Source organism: Trachinotus anak, unplaced genomic scaffold (genome assembly GCF_046630095.1).
Source record: "Trachinotus anak isolate AG129_WGS33_773 ecotype Australia unplaced genomic scaffold, CSIRO_AGI_Tana_v1 ptg000002l, whole genome shotgun sequence".
Taxonomy (NCBI): Eukaryota; Metazoa; Chordata; class Actinopteri; order Carangiformes; family Carangidae; genus Trachinotus; species Trachinotus anak.
Window position 1 is genome coordinate 20,069,185 of NW_027273853.1, and position 20,444 is coordinate 20,089,628.

General features: G+C 42.5%; 2 protein-coding genes across 5 annotated transcripts in view; one reads left to right on the plus strand and one right to left on the minus strand.

Moving 5' to 3' along the window:
* srgap1a (SLIT-ROBO Rho GTPase activating protein 1a) overlaps positions 1-16,181 on the plus strand; it is an 81,184-nt gene extending 65,003 nt beyond the window's left edge. For 2 of the 4 annotated variants that reach the window (XM_071504742.1, XM_071504752.1), the window contains exons 17-22: positions 201-425; positions 1,763-1,842; positions 6,459-6,639; positions 8,534-8,671; positions 12,215-12,587; positions 13,438-16,181. In XM_071504742.1, the coding sequence (XP_071360843.1) occupies positions 201-425; positions 1,763-1,842; positions 6,459-6,639; positions 8,534-8,671; positions 12,215-12,587; positions 13,438-13,845 (1,405 nt within the window). In that variant the 3' untranslated portion in view covers positions 13,846-16,181. Of the gene's footprint in view, positions 1-200; positions 426-1,762; positions 1,843-6,458; positions 6,640-8,533; positions 8,672-12,214; positions 12,664-13,437 lie in introns of all 4 variants that reach the window. The other 2 variants (XM_071504773.1, XM_071504763.1) reach the window with 2 other exon arrangements.
* Positions 16,182-16,492: 311 nt separating this feature from the next.
* Positions 16,493-20,297, minus strand: cfap263 (cilia and flagella associated protein 263). The gene is made up of 9 exons (XM_071504829.1): positions 20,175-20,297; positions 19,654-19,789; positions 18,951-19,112; positions 18,718-18,867; positions 17,975-18,085; positions 17,621-17,719; positions 17,389-17,496; positions 16,971-17,126; positions 16,493-16,831 (listed from the first exon to the last, which is right to left on the minus strand). The coding sequence occupies exons 1-9, from the start codon at positions 20,270-20,272 to the stop codon at positions 16,691-16,693; spliced, it is 1,161 nt and encodes a 386-aa protein (XP_071360930.1). The 5' UTR covers positions 20,273-20,297; the 3' UTR covers positions 16,493-16,690.
* Between the last annotated feature and the right edge of the window lie 147 nt (positions 20,298-20,444).

Here is a 20,444-nt window from a genome sequence, read left to right on the forward strand (position 1 = left end):
CTAACCAGTAAATCCATCCTTTATTCTATTTTACAAGGTTCGCTCCCTCTTAATTAAATGTCAGCGTTATGAGCATCCACTAACGTCAGTGGTGATTTGATCAGAAATTCTGTCCCCAGTGCTATGTCCTTTTCTCATCCGGTCTCGTTGTCCCCATCTCTCTTCCCTTACCTCCTTCTACCCTTCCCTTCCCTCTCCAGTTTGTCCCAGTACAGCGACGAGAACATGATGGACCCGTACAACCTGGCCATATGCTTTGGCCCCACGCTCATGCCCACGCCAGACAGCCAGGACCAGGTCTCCTGCCAGGCCCACGTCAACGAGATCATCAAGACCATCATCATCCACCATGAGACCATCTTCCCTGACGCCAAAGAGCTGGACGGGCCCATTTATGAGAAGTGCATGGCCGGAGGAGACTACTGGTGAGTCTTTTCTCAGGTTGTGGTGAGTTGCTTGTTCAAAAGAGGATACACAACTTTCAACCTGTGATCTGTCACTTACAAGGAACCGTGTGGCCACTGGGCCACCCTGTCCCCGGGTTACTCCAGGATTAAAAGCAAAGAAAGAAAGCATTCTGATGAGGTCACTTATTGTAGGTTTGAGAGTCAGACTGACGCTGGTGGTTTTCTCATTCTGTTTTTTTTTTTTTTTGTTTGTTTGTTTTTTTAATTTCTTGCCATGAATGGAACAAAGGCACGCAGCCAAATCTCCTTCATCAGGGACTCACTCAGCATGCAGGTATGCGTGCGCTCACAACGCTACAGCTGTGTCAGTAGTATGTCACTGGAGTTGATATGAGCAATTACACACCAATTAGTTGTCTGTGGTTAAGGTACATGACAAGGCAGAGCATGTTTCAGGGCTGACTTTACATGGCAAACTGCTTTCTATGTGAAACAGACTGAAACAATCACTTTAATTACCAGCATCATCGGGGCAGCAGGAAAAAGAAAGAGGTCACCTGGCAGGGAGAGGATGATTAGGTGAATTGCAGCACGCACTGGAGTCAGACAGATCAAACCTGAGGCTCTTTGCCAGCTCCACATCTGTAAGCAGGGCTTATCACTTGTTTCTTCCTCTCTTTATCTGTCCCTGTGTCTCCCTTTCTTTGCCCTCACATCACCACAGACTGACAAAGATTTATCCCAGGCTAGAGCTAATCACCTGTCTAAGCACGACTGCATCCCCCGAGGGAGGCTCACGAAGCCCTGGGGAGATTTGTTGTCTTGGCTGCCTCCTTTTCTTGCAGGAGAGGAGGTGGCTAGTGACATGTTAGCATGGGAGGAGACACTCAGTTCCTGGCAGCGGTAATCTGTGGAGATGTGTGTGTGTGTGTCTGTGTGTGTGTGTGTGTGTGTGTGTGTGTGTGTGTGTGTGTGTTTGGCATTACTGCCAGCTCTCTCAGCATGATGCCAGAAGAAAACCATTTAGAAAAAGAGGCACAACCACAGATAGAGGATCTAAGCCTCTCACAGAATACTGATAATGACCGCTGTCTGAACCTCCTCAAGGTCATATTAATTGTAAAGACCTCCCCTCCTTGTCATCTTTTCTGGAATGAGATTTAAGGAGAAACCTTTTTTTTGCCAACTGAATTTGTGCGTCTTTTTTTTTTTTAGGAAATAAAAGAAAAAAGATGTGAAACTACACAACGGGAAAAAATTCACAGCTTTCGCCTGTTTTGAAAGTGTCCCTTAACCCCTGACCCCTCACCACTGTCGTGGCTGTGACCGTGATGGTTTGCATGTTGTCTCCACAGTGAGAGCCCCTACAGTGAGCATGGAGCCCTGGAGGAGGTAGACAACGAGGGAGGGACGGAGACACACACCAGCGAGGACGGTGAGTGCCTATGCAAACATGCATGCAGTACATAATCATCACACAAATACCTGTTATGTGTGTAAATATGTAACATTTACCCACATGTAAAAAAACATACACACATGTAAAGTAAAATGTTGCACTGTGAAATGCTATAGTTCGTCCAGATCCTGGTTTTCCCTTGTGTCCATGGCGATGCGAGGGTTAAACCCAGCTCTCTGCACTAATCCTGCCTTTCAGCCTGTTAAATGCAGTAACCTTGAAGGGCCAAGGAACTGGGCTCTCAGTGACGGACAGCCATTCATATTCTAATGCTGCCTGGCCCTAAGCCCCAAGGGAAATCTCCACGTCCCCATTTACAAATTTCCATGGTGGTCTGCACCCACTGGACCCCTTGGGAGAGAAAGGTTTACAGCCTTGGGTCAAAATGTTCAAGTCCCTTGATTTTTTATTTTTTTTTTATTTTTTGTCTTTTTCATTACTGTGTGAAAAATCTGTTATAGTAATTTGTAAAAAAAAAAAAATGGAGTGTGTCAAGAGTGTCAGGTTTTAATAGCTTTTCAAAAATGATACAGTCTGTGTTTTCTCTGCGTTTGGCTACATTTCCATGTGTCCAAGAGAAATATGAAGAAATGAAAAAAAAACACCAGGCTCATGTAGACACTGGAGGAAATGATAGACCTCTTCCAGACCTGGGTGGGATTCGCTCAAGTTGTGTGATCATACATGTGCTCCTTTGTTTGAATGAAATGGATACAGGTCGGTGTGGTCCAAATCAAATAATGACTGAGTTAGCTGAAACCAAAATATCAGATGGGGTCAGGCGTCGCTGCTTAACATCAGGCGAAAAGCAGAAAAAGACGATAAAAGTTCAGCTCGTTAAAAAGTGATAAATATCCCTGTCCAGATGTCCAGATGTGGACAATGTGAGCAAAAAAAGAATCCACATATAGTTGAGCCAAGTTTTCATATCTTACCTTGGTAACAGACTTCCCTAAACCTGTTTCCATGGTGACAACAACTGCCCCAATCCTGTCTCCTTTTTCACGCCCAGCGACGATTTTTAGGGGCTCCCCGTCATCATTCGTCATCCGTCTCCATAGACAGAGTTTGAAAATATGGTTGATCTCCTCTCATTACGTCAGCTGTTGATCACTCCGCTTCCAAATTGAAGTCATCATCTGGATGTCCTCAATAACTAAAGGGGACATCTGATTAGACAGGGAAACTTCTGCATGGGAGGATTCCCACTGTAAAACACAGATGTGAGCTATCAACTCTTTGAGTAATTAAAGGAAGATTATGTTTTCCAGAAATCCCTTGCTACCATAGTTTTGTTCCAAAAGCTTTTCTGAGTGGACTGGGAGGATGTCCGCACTGGCTGAGTCCCTCCCTGTGGAGTCTTGTCAAGTTATTGTCATCAGTTATTTTTAAATCCCCATGACCTCATTTGGATTTCAGACACAAAAGCAAACCTCTTTTCCTGTTTAGTTACCAGCACTTGATTCTGCAGACTAAAGTGGGGATACATTTTTATTCTCCCCTCATAGTGCAGAGAGAGAGAGAGGAGTAAAAAAAAAATCATTCCACGTGGATACATCTAAGTATCTGCCCGGAAATCTCATCATGGCCCCCTGGAGTGTGTCACAGCTCATTTGCTCAGATAGGTGATCAGGACTGATGAGAGTTACACACACAGCACACACAGAGACTAAATGTTAAGTAATTGTTGCTTTAATCAGGTGTTTGTGGCCTTTCATGTATTACCACAACATACGAGTCACAGAGCTAACCATCGAATCCACAGATCATTTAATGTCAATTACTCAAATGTATTTGCAGAATACTTAACCCTCTGGACGAAAACGATTTTTAAGCTTTCAGTTCATGTTTCGCCTCAGATTCCCAGTCCAAACAAAGATGGTTGCTGAATAGGAAAGTGAAGGTGACAAAAAATAAAAAAATGTTACCATCAGTTATATTTGTATATGTTGATGTTACTTTGCAATATTTCACATGTTCATACAAAATAACGTGTTAATATTTTGCTTGCATCTAAAAAAAAGAATGAGGATGTGTTATTTCTGGCTTCCTGGGATAGGAAATGGTTTTTAATCCAGACAGTTAGAGGAGTCTTCTTGGTTTCTGGACACACCTTCAGAACAAAGATGAGTGTTATGAAATGACCTTCTGGGATATTTTTCAGCAAATCAGATGCTAAGATGTGTGACATCAATGTAAGAATCCCCAAGAGGCACTACCTACAGATAGGCTTTATAAAACCTTTAACATTACACCACCTACCATGTATCTTATAAGTCAGTCATCCAGACAAATTTGTCCTCACATCTGATAAAAGCAACAACGATATTACTGAATCAGAGGCGCAAACTGGGGCTTTATAGAACCATATGTTGTCCCGGTCTCAGCATATTTCTTCTCAGGGCTGACACACATATGACATTCTCATTGACTGTGGCTGTCATGCCGGGAGATAAACTGTCTGTTTTCAGAGTGGCACTTCTCGCACACCATCAATACATTGATGTTCTATCTGCTGGTAAATTCGCTACAAGGTCAGAGTTCAACTAACTGGCACATTGATTATATATCACTTTGCAGGAGTAAAACAGGATGTCCTTGTTGTCAAGTGCCCCAGTAGGCATACTGTATATACTGGTTTGCACATGTCTGTTTTACTGTACGGTGAGGCTTATACTTTTCAATATAAAAATTCACATCTAACCCACTTTAATCCCAGCATGGAGTCTCCTGCCCCACTTGTGGCAGCAAGCACCTAAGATTAATATTTGTCTTCAGAGAAAAATGTGGATTGAAGAGGAAAAAAGGAAGGAAAAAAAAAGATACCCTCTGCTGATGTATTGATCCTAACCATATCTCATAACAGGCTTATTCTCCCCTATTTCTGTGTATGAATGTGGATGCAGAGCAGCATCCACACCGACTCCGCTCCACTGGCTTGTGTAAGACATCTGACAGTTCGTATCTCTTACACCACAGGCCTCCAGCTCTCACGGTGCAACATTTCTTTAACTCTAGTCGCAATGCAAGTGTGTGTGTGTGCACGCGCTTGTGTGTGTGTATATGTGTGTGTGTGTGTGTGTGTGTGTGTAACCTCGGGTGGTTGAGTCCAGAGCGATTCTGAGTTATAATTGCACAACACGACAGAGGGGATCCTTTACCGCAGTGAGATTTGAGTTTACAACCCGCTGCTTTCAGCCACAGCCATGTCACTGCGGTGCTAGCGTGTGTGTGTGCGCCTCGGGCAGAGATGTTGGACAAACATTTATGGACCTAAAGGAGGACGGATGGAGAGGTTGAAGTGAGAGAAAGAGATGGAGGAAATAAAGAGATGAAGAGAGAACCCCTTGACTGATAAGGGTGTCGTCGACTTTATTAACAGCCTTGTCCACTGCGGTGCAGGCCAATTAATTTAGACAGTAAATTCCTGCTTGTCACATTTCATTGGAGCCACGTTACATCCAACCTGTCAATCCTGACAACCCAGTGATGCAAGGGAGCTGACGAGTTAAAGGTTGGGAATAAAAAAAAAAATAGAATAGAAATAGATGAGGTTGAGAAGGACGCTGAGAGAAATGAAGAAACCTCCGCTCAGCTCAGAATCACAGCTGTATTTCCTCTCTCACGTGGCCTGTCTGCTCATTTGGGAATTACTTTCCAGCTCCTGTGAAGGATATATCATGATGGCTTTTCACGACCGATACAAGCTTCATTTACTCTTAGCTAGCGGTGGTGATGTAGAGAGGCTGTGTTAGGGTGAGGCTCCGTCTGTCCAGGGACCCCCTGTCTGACTTAAAGTGAGAAAGTGAGATGGGAGGAGAGCAGGGGCAGGAGCGAGGGAGGAATAAAGAAGCTATTTTTAGACCTGTGTTGCTGTAGTGCATGCATATTGGCCTGGAGTCTTGTACCTTTTTGAGTAGCAGAGTCGACTGTAGCTTTTGTAGAAATGGCAGATGTTCTCTTCAACATGACTGATCTACAGTCATTTGAAAAAGGATAGTGGACTAAATACATTGTTATAAATTGTGATAAAGGGCAACAGTAACTGCTCATTCTGCCACTAATTACCCTCGTCTGAAATAACTTGTCCTGGTCTCTCCCATGTCTATTTCCCATGTCACTGATCCAGGGCTGTATTTGTACAGTTATTGAGTAGTCATCAACCCAATCTAATGATCCATGCAGTGACTGACATGCCCCTGAGTCATATAGATCTCCTCTCACCAGCTTCTATAAATATCCTGCTAAAGCTCCTCTGGGCTTGTTGTGGCCCTGGCCTGGTGTTGTAGAGCTGGGTTACTATTGACTACAACTGAAATAACCAACTGGCTTAGCACACTTTGAACTCCATGTGCACAAAGTGTGCACCCGCGTGTATGAACATGCCAGTATTAGACTGTCCTGCATCAGAGCCAGCGTGTATTTAAGTGCATGTATTGTATTGTCTATCGAGATGGAGGTTTTTATTTCATAATACCTCACCACTTGTATCAATCATTAAAATATCTGCACACACAATAATAGCTGCCTCTTCTTGATGTCTTTGCCTTGTCTGACACACCTGACCTGTCTAATCCTCTCTCCATTGACAGAGGGCGAGCCCATTGAAGCCATTGCCAAGTTTGACTATGTTGGGCGCTCTTCCCGAGAGTTGTCCTTCAAGAAGGGCGCCTCTCTGCTGCTGTATCAACGAGCATCTGAAGACTGGTGGGAGGGACGGCACAATGGCATCGATGGCCTGGTGCCACACCAGTATATCGTGGTCCAAGACATGTGAGTGTTTTAATATCTACATACTGTATAACTATGCAAATACATCTATAGGCATCAAGCTGATTGGAGTGCATGGGATGTGCACAAAAAGCTGCATCATGCACAGTGAATTTTAACCAGTTCACCTCTAATGACCTCACCTCTCGCCAGGGGCTGTTTTTAAGAACAGTTTAACACTTGTGAAGTGTGTTTATTCATTTTCTTGCTGAAGATTGATACCACTCTCTGTAGGCTAAATGTGAAGCTACAATTAATAGCTGGTTAGCTTAGCTTAGCTTGACTCTGTCCGAAAATGAACAAAATCCGCCTACCATCACCTCTACAGTTAATTAATTGATTTAATGTGATTTCATGTTTGTTTAATCACGAGAAAAACCAAAGTGTTTAAAACAACACATGGCTCTTTCACTGGGAGTTATGTGCTGTGGTGTTTCTTAACAAGGAGCAGTTGCCAGGTAAACAGTGAGAGGTCTTTACATAGTTCCAAAAATGTTGAACTATTCCTTTAAGGTTTCACAACTGCATTTTTGAAAACAAAAATCAATAAAAAATGATACTGTTGTGAGATTGCTGCTCTAAAGTTAAAAAAAAAAAATACAGGTGTGTCACTGAGGAAGTCTTACTTTCTACTCTCTTACATAATTATTTTTCCTCAGGCAGCTAAACTAGTGCCACCTCCACTCAGAGTGTTAGAGTTGTGGTTTAAAGAATACTCCTCCGGGTCTCCCTGATGATATCCTTGTGAGTTAAACAACACACTTGTCCTCGTTGACTTTGCTGTAGAAGAGGCCACCGGGCATCAGTTGACTGTAGGGACATGCATAGAGGACCTTCAGCCTCGTTTGCCCTGCCCACCACTGTCGTCCCCACTCAGCTGTGGCATGCTCTCCATCTCCAGGGTCCTTAACCAGCCCTTCTGTCACTGTCACTGATTCTCAGCACTAACAAGCGTGCACTCTGTCATGGCGACTGTCTAATGGACTGGGTTCACTGTCTTGTTAGGACGGGAATGAAGTCACTTAGTAGCTGGCCGACAAAATGGCCATTTTGAATGCCTTCCCCGGTTTCCTCTTCTCCTCTTTCCCCTGCTGTTGTCCCGTCAGTGTGCCTCTATCAATAATTCACCAGGAGGGGCACTGCTGATGGGATGTCTTCTTAGTTAATGAAAGAGCAGGGGAATTTACAGCTGTACGGTTTGTCCACTAGCCTAGTAACATCCTGCTCTCTACTTAAACAGAGCAGGCTGAGGAGTGTAAGAGCACACAGGGTTGCGATCTTCACTTGTCCCATAAAAGAGCCCAGAATAAAGCGTGCAGAGAGACGTCTGAGAGACCACTTCAGCACAGGATGTCTCCTCTCAAGACTCAACTGTCGGGGTGTTTGAACTTTCTCATGTCTGTCTGTAATGTTTACTGCCGCCTCTGCTTTGGAAAGGCTCTTTCTGTGTGCATTCATGTGGATAAATAAGTGTGTCCACATTATATCAGCTAATACACATGATCAGAGGCAACAGTGCCGCTCAGTAGCTCTGCCACCTGACAAGACACCAACTGTACCCAGTATCCAGTCCCACACCTCACTGAAACCCATACAGCTGGCTTGTGTGTGGGTGTGTGTGCGTGTCACCACCACAGTGCATCACCAGAATACTGAGAGGCCCCAGAGTATGAATCATCTGACTCTTTGGACCTTGGGGGAGAGAGAGAGAGACATGCTGACACACAGGAAACTGATACGAAATCCTGTCATCAAAGAATAGCGCAACTATAAAAGATCAACTGATTTGCTGATTTTTTTTTTTTTTTTTTTTGGTTTGTTTTTTTGGGAGTCGGGTTGTCTGTCACTTCCTCTTGCTCTTTCTATGTCTCAATGTCACTCTGTCTCTATGTCCCAGAGATGACAACTTCTCAGACACTCTGAGTCAGAAGGCTGACAGTGAGGCCAGCAGCGGCCACGCTGGAGAGGATAAATGTTCGGGAAAAGACATCAGCTCGCCCACTGACACCAGGATCTCTGAGGCCTACATCACCAGGTTGGTTTTCAAACTGCCATATAACTGCAGTTCATTGGACGGTAACATTAAAACCTCTTTTTAACGATTCCTGCAGGTGGCCTAATTTTCTATATACAGTCAAAAAAAAGTTAAAATGTTTTCCTTATAAAACACCTGGTGTTCTGTCGGTTACTTCCTAGAAAAAAATCTTATTTTTATGCCTGTTTGGATCATACAGCAGCATTAGTGATACACACGACTGCTTAACAGATAAACAGCACTGTGTGCAGATAGTTGACCAAAATACCTGAATATCCAAAGGTAAGTATGTCACATAATGTGACAAGAATTAGCCAAGATTTCACCAAACTTCACAAAGGTTCTTGCAGTACTTTAGGTTTTCTTGCAGTACTACTTGCAGTACACATTAAGATCAATTTTTTCTGAGATTTACAACCTTTTCACTGTGCTCCTCACATTTTACTCATCCGTGTACCGTATGATCACAGCACATCTTGAGCTTCACATTAGCTTTATCTAATGAGTCAGTCAGTCCAAAACATCCAACAGCCTGATGCATGTCTGCAACTTCAGTGTTGCAGCATCCAAGATGCATAATGAGCTTCGGGTGTGAATACAGCCAAACACCCAGATGATTGAAGAATGGACAAATATTTTTAGAGAGATTCACATAGAAACGTATCGATGACATGTTGCTGAAAATACTGTTTTCAGCCGTTTCATTGCAAACTCACAAAGAGAGCAGTTTGAATGGCATTTCTTTAGTTTGCCTGTTGTTTGAACAGCTTCTTGAAGGAAGCAGGAAAGAATTGTACAGTAAACACCCAATCCTCAGTGTTAACACATGCTGCCTCCTCCTGTCATTCTGTATCCTCAGCCTAATTGCCAAGAGGAGGAATAAACGTCTTCCACTTAATTTTATTCCCAGTGACCAGACAGTTCATGTTGTAAGGTATGAGCATTAAATGCCCATTCCACATTGGTGCTTCGTCATCAGCAGATCATAGCAGAACACACACACACATATACATGGAGAAATGGCACACACACACACACAAACACACACACACACAGGAGGACACACACATATCCGGTCACACCTCAGTCTTTTTGGCAGCGTCCGCTGGTTGCGTGCCAGTATTTTGTCTCCTGCTCCTCTTCGGTGCTGCATTTCTGCCAGTGGAGTAAGCGACCTTGAAACGTCTGTTACTGGCTCTTGCCAAACGCATGAACAAATGCTATTTTATTCAGAGCCATGCTCAGTAACCCCCCCCCTCTACTTCACCGTTGAAATGTTGATGATTCATACTAGAGGCAGTACTTACACCACTGCAGGTATTTGTATGCGGATGAAGAACATATCTGAATGAATCATCGTTTCCACAATGGCCTTAATGAGCCTCCTCTAAAATCCCAAAGCCAGCGTCTACAACACTGTCTACCTGTGACAAGCTCCCAGCTGATTCCCCACCCCCACCCAACTCACTTTTCTGCTCTTCCATTCAGACAATCCTCATAAGGGTTGAATCATTTATATCCTGGGCTTTATTTAGATTATTTCCTCTCCTGGTGTTTCCAATCAACAACACCCTCACCAGACGGACCTCTAGTAGAGTTCGGCATCACAATCATAGCAACTCAGTGAACAAGACAGTTATATTAGAGTCTCTCTACGTGACCACAAGTATTATGGTTGGTCCGCATTCTGTTTTGGTGAAGAGGAACTCATGGAATGTCTTGTGATTTACATTATTATTAGCTGAGGCCATGATAAACAAAGGGTGAGCTGTCAGTGTGGTGACAGCTTGCAGAGTAAGTTGCAGTGCCTGTTGTGGTACACTCTGTCCCAGAGGGGGACTGCTGTTATGAATGTAGACTGCACCCCCTGCAGGTTATCAGTGGTTCCTGCACTTGTTTACAATTCTAGCTTTCTCACTGCAGTCAGAGAAAAAAATAAATTTTCTTCTCACCAGGCACTGAGCCTACACCTCTCTGCCACTGAGCCTTTATTTTTCAGTGACTAAACTATCATCAGTAGCCATTAGTGCTGTCAAGAGGTTTTCCGTGCTCATTAACTCATATTTTTACATGTGTGACATTTTTTTCATATTCTTATCCAGAGTGTTTTGCAGTGTGTCAGCAGGTTTGGGCTTCAGAGTGTTACATAAGCACACGTCTGTTTCAACGGACTTTCTAACTAATGTAGATGAGTAGTTTCCTGTGATGAAATGATGGGTTTGGGGAGATACCTCAGCACAGCGGCGTTGCGGGAACATCTGCAATTACATTCTCGAAGAGTCCTTCATATCCGTACTCATTATTGCTTTTTATTCAGCACAGTGATGGTGCTGCCTGTAAATCTTAATGATAATGGCTGAGACAGCGTTCATTAAGCAGAAGTAAACTCTCAAATGGGGCCATTTGCTTCGGAGAAATGATTAAAGGATGAGTAATTCACTGCTTGTTCATCATCACAAAGAGCCAATAATGCAGACGGAAGACTAATTATAGTAGTTCATTTGACATGTATCACCTTTCAGATGCTATTGATTTAATATTTCAAGTTTTTGCCACTTTGGAAAATGTTTTAACAATGGAAAAAGTGACTGCAGTCTTTTTTTTTTTTTTTTTTTAATTCCTTATGAATTTCATCTGAATGTCTGAGATATAATGTAATAAATACCACGCAACTATATTATTAAATTGTCTAGATTAAATTCTATTCCTTTGCCAGCAGTCATGCTCAAATATCTTCTTCAGTCATCCTGCTGCTAGACTCAAAGTGATGATAGTGGTGATAACTGCTCTGATTAAACATTACAGCTCTGACTAGAACTCATAAATATGCAGAGCAGAGCCTATTGGAGCCATACTGAGGAGGATGTGCTGCTCTGTTGGCCTTTTATGGAGCAATAGAACTGCTTCCAGGGAGTGGATGTTGGCGTGGAGCAACATCATGTCAAACTCAGAAAGCAGGAGTCTGTCTGAGTGTGTGTCTGATCTGACATGTGTACATGCATGCTCAGCTCTGTTGCACCGTGTTTCAGATGTGTGTGTTAAATTAGGTGCGTATGGTGCTGTGCTGATCCAGGTTCAGACAGAGGACAGCCATTCTGATGAGGCAGCTGTAGCTTCTCCCAGGGAGCCTGTTTTGGTGCTCTGACGAACCACAGGCTTCCCTCCTCTGGCCGACAGCCAGGTCCACTCTACCTGCTCTTCAAATAAGTTTACTGGAGGAACTGACATCAGGGTTCCTCTCCCTGAGCTGATGCTGCAACCTAACTTACAATGCAACATGGCTACATATTGTCATAATGCTAAAGTTTAAGTGTGAAGAATTGCAGTGTTTTTGCAAGATTCAAAATAAGAAATTAAATATGTTAAGATGTATTCAATCAAGGGCTTAAATTGTTGAATACATAGCAATTGATCCAAAGACAAGCTAGTCTTTTTTAGTTGCTAAAAAGTCTAAAAACTAGTACAATGATTGGGTGCAAGGTAGGTGATTTTCTGTTATGAAAGTTGTAAAATTTTTCTTTTTGATGTGTCCTTCTATCCCAGTAGGCACAAGAAGAGATCAGACCCACCATCTCGACGACCCCCTGCCCGCCCCAGCGATGTCCACTGTATGGTGCATGCCTCCCAGCAGGGACATGGCGGCACCCCAGAAATGGGCTCCCCAGTTCTAGGCCACTTCAGCCCGCGGGACATGCTGCGTAGTCGCAACCACATGTCCATGGACAGCCCTGAACGACGGCGCCGAACTGGCCACGGCAGTCTGACTAACATCAGCCGTCACGAGTCACTGAAGAAGATGGAGAGCCCCCCGATCCGCCGCTCCACCTCCTCGGGCCAGTACACAGGGTTTACTGATGCCCACCACCACCACCACCACCACGGTGGCAAGCCCCTGGATCCGGAGAGCATCGCACAGGTCAGCGCGGGACGAGCGGCGACCCGACCGCAGCTCCCTCCATCATCAAAGCCCTGCCCCGCCCTGTAAAAACATAGTCAGTCTCTGTCTTCTGCTTCCTCTGGCTGAAACTGTGTCTGTGTGCTAAATACACGCAAAAGACTTCAGGCTTCACAGGCAGACAGCAGGGAGCATAGCCTGACACTGGGACTCATCACCATATATTAACTGTAGTTAACTTGATTGTGCCCGTACAAATTCAGTCAGAAAATGGAAAGCTTTTACAAAATATATCAATGTCTGACTGGTAATAATTTGTCATGAAGCAGACATTCATTTTTGCATCATCGCTGATAGGAAGGTGTTGTCACATATTTTTGAATAGTAGAGCCATTAATGCTGTTTGTTTAGAGGCTCGGTTTGAAAGCAGAGGTCACAGAGAGCACTTTAAACTGTGCTGGGCTGTCTGTCTGCCTACAGGGAGCATGCTCAGATGAACATATCTTGTCATCTCTGCATCTCCTTTGCTATCCAAATCATTAGCATGCAGAGGGAGAGGTGCTGGTGCAAAGTAGTACTCTAACTCTCTGTATGTGTAGTGCATGCTTGGTCTTGAATAACTGTCACTGTGGTCCTCTGATAAATGTTTCTTACGTACCTAACTCTACCGTCTCTGCCCTTTTTGTCTTCTCTGTTTATTTCATCCTGTTTTTCATTCCCTCTCTTCTCTCCCATCTACCCTATCTTCTAATTTTCTCTGATTTTTAACCCCAACCTTCCTCTTTCTCACTCATCTCTCTGACCTATGTCATCATCATCCTTTCATATCCTCTCTCCTCTCTTACACACACACTCTCTCTGTCCCCTGCAGGACATAGAAGAAACCATGAACACGGCTCTTAATGAGTTGCGTGAGCTGGAGCGGCAGAGCTCAGCCAAGCACGCCCCTGACGTGGTGCTGGACACCCTGGAGCAGCGGCAGACCTCCGGCAGCAGCGGTGGGGGTCCCACGCCGGCCAGCTCCAGCGAGTCCCTCAGCCCCATCCATGGCGTCATGCTGAGGTCCACTGCCAACACTGAGCCACCCATCCGCCGCAGCACCAGCTCCTCCAGCGACACTATGAGCACCTTCAAGCCTGTGGTAGCGCCCCGCATGGGGGTGCAGCTCAAACCCCCTGCCTTGAGGCCAAAGCCCATGGTTCTGCCCAAGTCCAGCCAGGCCCCACAGCCTCCAGCTACAGCTCCTCAGGATGCCCTGGACAAGTCCTGCACCATGTAACCTCTGGGACAGGAACCAGAGATGTAAAACAAAAACTCTCAATCAACTTCCAGGGGGTTGCATAATGCTAACAGTGTCTAGACTTAATAGATGTACTGCAAATAATATCCAAGAGTGTGTAAGATACATTGACCTGGACAGGAAAAGACATAGTAGTGTTTTGAAGCTGAAAACAAGATCCTAAAGGGGACTCTGGCTGGATTAGAGAGACTGGTGTTGGAGTTACAGTGTAGACAGATTTGTCAGTCAGGCAAATCTTTTGTCGATAACATACACAGTTGTGTGTTAATATGCTTAGGTTAATAATATCTAACAAACGTCTTTTTTTTTTTTTAATTCAAACAACAAATCACAAAGGCTTCCCTCAATGTTTTAGAAAATGTATACTAGTTAGTTTAGTTTACAGACAGTCCTGAACTGTCTAACTCTGAACAAAACATGGTGCATGTAGCTCCTCCGTTTACCACTGAACCTGAAACAGAGCTTGATGAGAAGGACCTTGGAGGGCCCCTGAGGGTGGTGTGAACTGCTTCAAAGGCCTTAGTGACTTTGAGATGTAACTGATTTCAGATGTTAAATATTATAAAGGTGCTGTGACTACCTGGACAGAGGTGATATGAAGGTTGGACTGATAACAGGCCTGGAGAGTCCTCAATAACTCATGGTACTCTGTTAAAAAATTAGTAGTACTGATCCTCTAGCGTGTAAACTGTAACTTTCTTTGGCAAGGCATACCATTGTCAGTTGTGTCTCAGAAATCACCTCTGTGCTGGATTTGCTCAAAATTATTTGAACATATTTCCATTTTGCCTGCAACAAGATATGACTATTGGATAAAACCACTACTTCTTTATGAACTGAACATTTCGATGCATTCTTGAATTCCTACATCAGTTACTCATGATGAAAGGATGAAATATGCCTAATTAGTTATGCCTTTACATCTGTATAACCCATGGGCAGCAGTGTGAAAAGTTACGATGACAAATCATCTCCTACCTACAGTATATACAACACATTGGGTATTATACAGTATGAAACACATGCCATAGCTTCTTTTCTGCCTTGCTTGGCTTTATCTACCCAAAGACATGGCTGTATAAGTGTAAAGCATGGATGTTGACCCTCCATATATGATGTAGGCATTCTTCATATTGACTGATGTGTATAGACTCAAGGCAGCGCCCTGTGGGAGTGCTGCCGGTAGCCATGGACCTAATGACTGTTAGTGTAAAAGCCTCCTTATATGCTCACCCTGCTTCCTTTGCTTTTCTTTGTCAAAGTCTTTGGAAACAGCTGCTTGCTTCCGAGTCCCTCCGGTCTGTTTTTATGTTCAGCTGAGAATGCCAATTACGTGTTTTTTTGTGTTGCTCTCTGACTCACACTGAGGCTTTCTCTGTGGACTTGCTGCATTTGTGGAAGATGACGCTTCAAATGTCTGACAAGTGACACAGAAACTGCACATGTGGAACAGGAGGAAGTCTCACACAATCAGCGACGAACAGCCCGTGTCAGTCAGTAATAATTTCAAAATGCAATAGCCCCATAAAACAGTGAGTTCCAACTGTGTGACTGCACCCCTGTATGTGTCTTTTTTAAGTAACCTCTGTACTGTAGAAATAACAGAATTGGGTGCATGTCTGGGGAATGTTTGGCTAGCATAATAACACTTAGAAGAGATTTGGTTTGCAATGAGTTAGCAGTGCTCTCTAACAGCAGGTTTACATTATCTTTGACTTGACAGATATTGTGTGTGTAATAATCAAAAGTTAATTGATTTCTGAATTACTAACTTTCATTATTTTTATAATCTTTGTTGTTATCTTTGTTGAGTTTCTGGGTAGAAATGACTTCAATTTAGAACAAATGATGTAGAATAAATATCCAGAGATGCAGGTGTTCCACCCACAGTATGAAGCCAGTTGTATAAAATGCTTTTGTCACTATGTAACATCATCAACAGTAGGACTCAGTTATGCCATCTGTAGGCGTTAAGCTACTCTGTGATGTTACGTACATCTGTAGTATGTACTTGTGAAAGTGCCTTTGAAAATGTTTTAGAGGAACTTCAGACATTCTGTCCTGTTGCATTTTCATGTCAGATGCTGTGTTTTTGAGGAAATGCAGTGCAGGAAGAAGATACATGAATAAGTAATGATGCCATTTTCCAAACAGTTATATGACAGAATTAATAATAAATAAACAGCTTACCCATTGTGACATTGCACTTTTATGTATATAACTGTATATATGGCATGTAACATCATAACATTTAGAGTTCTTTGAGGGCTTATACCTCCAAGGATTTCTTTCTAATAAAGTAAATAGTTTGTCGATTCTGAGGTGGATTTTTTCCCCCCCACTTTTTATATTAACTTCACCCGAGGAGTCTCTGCAAACTTTACATTCAAAATATATGACCATCAGAAACACAAGTATGGGTAATGCTGTGTATTGGATTGAGTACAGTTTAATCATGGTATACTAATCAGTATAGTATGAGGTTATTTTTATTATTTAATGTATTTTGGGCTTGATGGGGTTTTTACATTTACAGAACATCTGTACAATTAATTCTTTATCATGATGCATGATAAAAATATTTCTCATAATGCATACAACTGAAAAAAAAATATGAGAAAAAACCTTTAACAGTACATTGTTTATTTTCTATATGTCCCAACAAAGATTACAAGAAAGTATCAAATTGTTATGACAAATCATCAAATGTGTAATAACGTGTGGGTTAGGGTTATGTGAAATGTGAAACAGCATTTGCTACTGTAGCACAGTCTCCATCCTCCACCTATTCATTCTTTAATGAATCCTATTGGTTTTCTGTTCTCTATGTGTCGTGTTCTGCTATGTATGGGAGCTTAACTGGGATTTGGTGTTCCCCAGACCTCGCTCCAGCCACAGCGCTGTTTGCAGGAGTAAGAGTGGCCCTCTGTTTGCTCCAGGCTTTAGTGTGGGTCTTCAAGGCCATCTGGTGAAAACAGAAAAGAAAGAGTCCTTTGTTTTGGATATTGTCACACAACAGTTTTTTTTTCCCCAGCTGGGCCGAGGCATGCTGTGATATGATAAAAGTGGAAAAAAAAGATACTGCACTTCTTATTATGATTTACCTCAGCAATCCCAACCTTCCTCTCCCAAGTGTGAATCCTCTGCTGCAGCTTCTTGTGTTTGTCCTTGACATGCATGTACTCCGTGATATCAGGAGCCTGATAATCTGACATCTGGCAGCGCAGGTGTTGATTTAGGGCCTCTGCCTTTAAACGCTCCTGAAGAGAGAAAAAGTTAGAAGGGATGGAGCACACAAAGGGAACAGGAGACACGGTAAGTACAGTTTAAAGAAGAATTAAAGGGAGGGAAATCAAGTATTAACTGATTTACTGATGTGTTTTAGTCCATCTTATATAATTTAATGCTACTTATTTTGCTACACTTTGGTACCCAGTGGACCAAACCATCTACCTATTACTAAATCTGATTTTCATGGCCACGTCGATCTTAAAGTGACCAGTCTTTGGACTAATAACAAACCTCCTCAGCACGCTGGATCTCCTCCTCAATTTTTGCCAGCATCTGCTTCCTGTTGCTGATGTCATTGCTCAACTCTGTAGATTTCCTTGTCACACTCTGCAGCTTCTCCTGTTCACACACATACATACAAGATGAAGAGGATCAACTTTAATGCTAAGGTGGAATATGGTCCAAATGTCCACACTAAATTAGACTAGAAAAGTCTCTGCCATGCAACATGATAACGAGTCACCTTGTGTGAACTGAGGACACGTTGTACTTTCAAACTGTTGACTTGAAGTTCATCCAGATTTTTGTCAATTCTTGGCTCGTTGTACTCTTGGAAAATTTCCTAGATACAACACAGCACCACACACTGTTACATTTGTCAACTAGAAAAAATAAAGGGAATAATAACTCACACTGAAGAGGTAAAATTTTGAAGAAAATAATTGCAAGCATGTAACTAATTAACTAACACTTGTTACAAAATTCTGATCACAGAATGTGATTCGTTGTTGCTCTTGCAAAACATTGTAACTGACAAACTACACATTCAACTTTCTGCTTCAGCCTCTCTGTATGTACCCTCACTTTCATTCTCTACCTCATACTCAGCTTTTCCCATCTCTTTTTTCTGTTGAAGCTGCTGCTGGAGCCTCTTCTCCTGGACCTTCAGTGCCTGGATGTTCAGCTTTAACTTCTCCAACTGAGTGACCTGTTTGGGTTTTTTTTTTTTTATTTCATTTTTTTTTATGTGTGAACAGAGAAGCCAATGTGGTCAAAGGGAGGAAAATGATGTATTGGAGAAAGCAAATATAAACAAAAAAGTGAGTAAAAGTAATAGTCACGGAATATCCCAGCCCTATATCCTTCCCATTAAAGGGATATGAATAGTGTGTGTTTTTATCACATTTATTCCAACACGAAGAATGAATTGTTGTACTAAAACACACAAAAAAATTATGTTAGCATGCTTGACATTTCCCTGTTATTGCTGGGAACCATAAGAGGCTAGCTCAGCATAATGGTTCAACTACAAAATGCTAATGATGCTAAATATGGCATTGAAAGGTGGAGTAGGAACATTTCCATTATAAGTTACAAAAGCTATGCAATCACTATATCACTATTTAACATCAACATCTATGAATTTGAAAATGGTAGACAATCCTTGAACTATAAGAAGTGTGCATATATTTAAATAAATTCAAATCATTTATTTTAAACAGCCAAGAGTGTAATATCTTTTGTAAGCTGAGTTAAAATGAGTGATCCAGATGTGTTTCAAAATCTATTCAAATACTGCTTTGCACAGGTTGATGTCATTATACCAAACCAGAGTTCTACCTTGAATTTGTCTTCAGTGTATTGGAGCACCTTCTCTGGCTCCCTCATTTCCAATCTGTTGTCCTTCATAGGTTTGATCAGTTTGCGTTCAAACTCTTTCTTGGCCTTCCTGATCTCTGCTATACGCAATTCTGCCTCTTTCAGAGAGGCCTGGAAAGGCAAGCAGAACCAATGAGGAGGAATATACATTTGCATTTTTTTTTAGTTTGTGCGTGGGTGTGTTAGAACCTAACCTTGTAGTTGTCCTGAATTCTCTTACATCTCTGTTTGAGCCTCTCATGGTCCTGTTGTGTCTCTGTTACTTCCCTCCGTGCCACATAAAGTTTCTGTTCCAAGGTCAGCTGCCGGAGTCGATCTGATACATAGGACCGAGACCTCCGCCTCCGTCCGTGGCCCTGATAAGGCACACACACACACACACACACACACATTTACAAAATTATGCAGGTCTATCAGGAGTACAGTGCAAGGAGTTTTTTTCCCCCTTGGAACAGAATTAAAATAATTTCTGTGTAAATCTCAAGATTTACTGGCATAAAAAAATGCATGGTATTACAAAGGATCTTAAAAAATAACAAGAGCACTTTGGCCTATCTGAACGAATACACTTAACATGTTATCATAACCATTAAACCATCATTATGCTGTTAAATTTAGCAAATCCCAAAATGGTGACAGGAAACCACATAAATGGCTACTGATATGTAGCAATATGACTTGTCACTCTTTCAGCCTAAAAAAAAAAAAAACACTGAGTTTGTTCCTCACTGATTATGTTTTAAATTCTGAGCTTGAGATAGTGTACGCCTCTGTCTGTCTCTGTGTGTGCAGAATGAGCAAAGTCTGCCCTCCCTGTGTTGATTTCCACTGGGAAATCTATAATAAAAACAGACACCAGTTTCGATTATTTAGCTCTTGTCAGTGGGTTTCACTTACCCCACCCTCCAGCTGGGAGGCTCCTGCTGCCCCCACACCTTCTCTCCCACCCTGGGACACCAGGTCCTGTGGATCCAGGCGGCTGATGAACCGATCAAACATGTCATTCTCTGCCAGGAGGGCCGCATTTGAACACCTTTGGTGGAGGTGAAGAACAATAAGGTTCAGTCAGCCAAGGAAAATGTTCAAAGCTATAAGTTTGGTTGCTCCAGCTGGAAAACCTCAATCTAAATGCTTAGAAAGAAGGTTCAAAGTGTATTTAACATGCCATGCCTCTACATTATTCAAACTAGACTTCGTCTGTATTCTGCCCTCTGCTTTTAACTAATGGTTCTCGGATATAGATATATTTTAGTAATATTTGATTACTATAACCACATTGCTCAGTGACAGAACTAGCCAACGTTAGCATGTTGCACAGAATAGGTAAGCTAATAAAAGCGACTTTAGGTTAACAAACTTCACATTTTAACTATTTTTTTTTTTACCAAAGGCTGTTCTCGAATATTTATTTCCATTACTTTAGCTCTTCGACTCGGTCGTAGAGGAGTTCTTTTTGCTCTTTTAGTGTGACCTCTTTCCCTTTTTCTTCTTCCATCACCGACAGCTCGCCCTCCATGGTTGCTAAGGTACACTGAACGACCGCAGTGGTTGCTATAGGCAAGTGTTGCCTTCAAGTGCTTGTGAATTTAACAACATCACTAAGCATTGGCTTAACCTGTGAGTACAAACTATATATTTTTAAAAAATATATAAATTATTATTATTTTGTCACTATCACCCCTCAAAAC

What these genes read in the sequence shown, in the direction of transcription:
- cfap263 (XM_071504829.1), bottom strand. Translation starts at nt 20,272, where the DNA reads ATGGAGGGCGAGCTGTCGGTGATGGAAGAAGAAAAAGGGAAAGAGGTC. An exon ending in TGGGAAAAGCTGAGTATGAG is followed by an intron (nt 17,720 to 17,974) that starts GTAGAGAATGAA and finishes TGTTGTATCTAG; the next exon opens with GAAATTTTCCAAGAGTACAA. An exon ending in GGAAGGTTGGGATTGCTGAG is followed by an intron (nt 16,832 to 16,970) that starts GTAAATCATAAT and finishes TGTTTTCACCAG; the next exon opens with ATGGCCTTGAAGACCCACAC.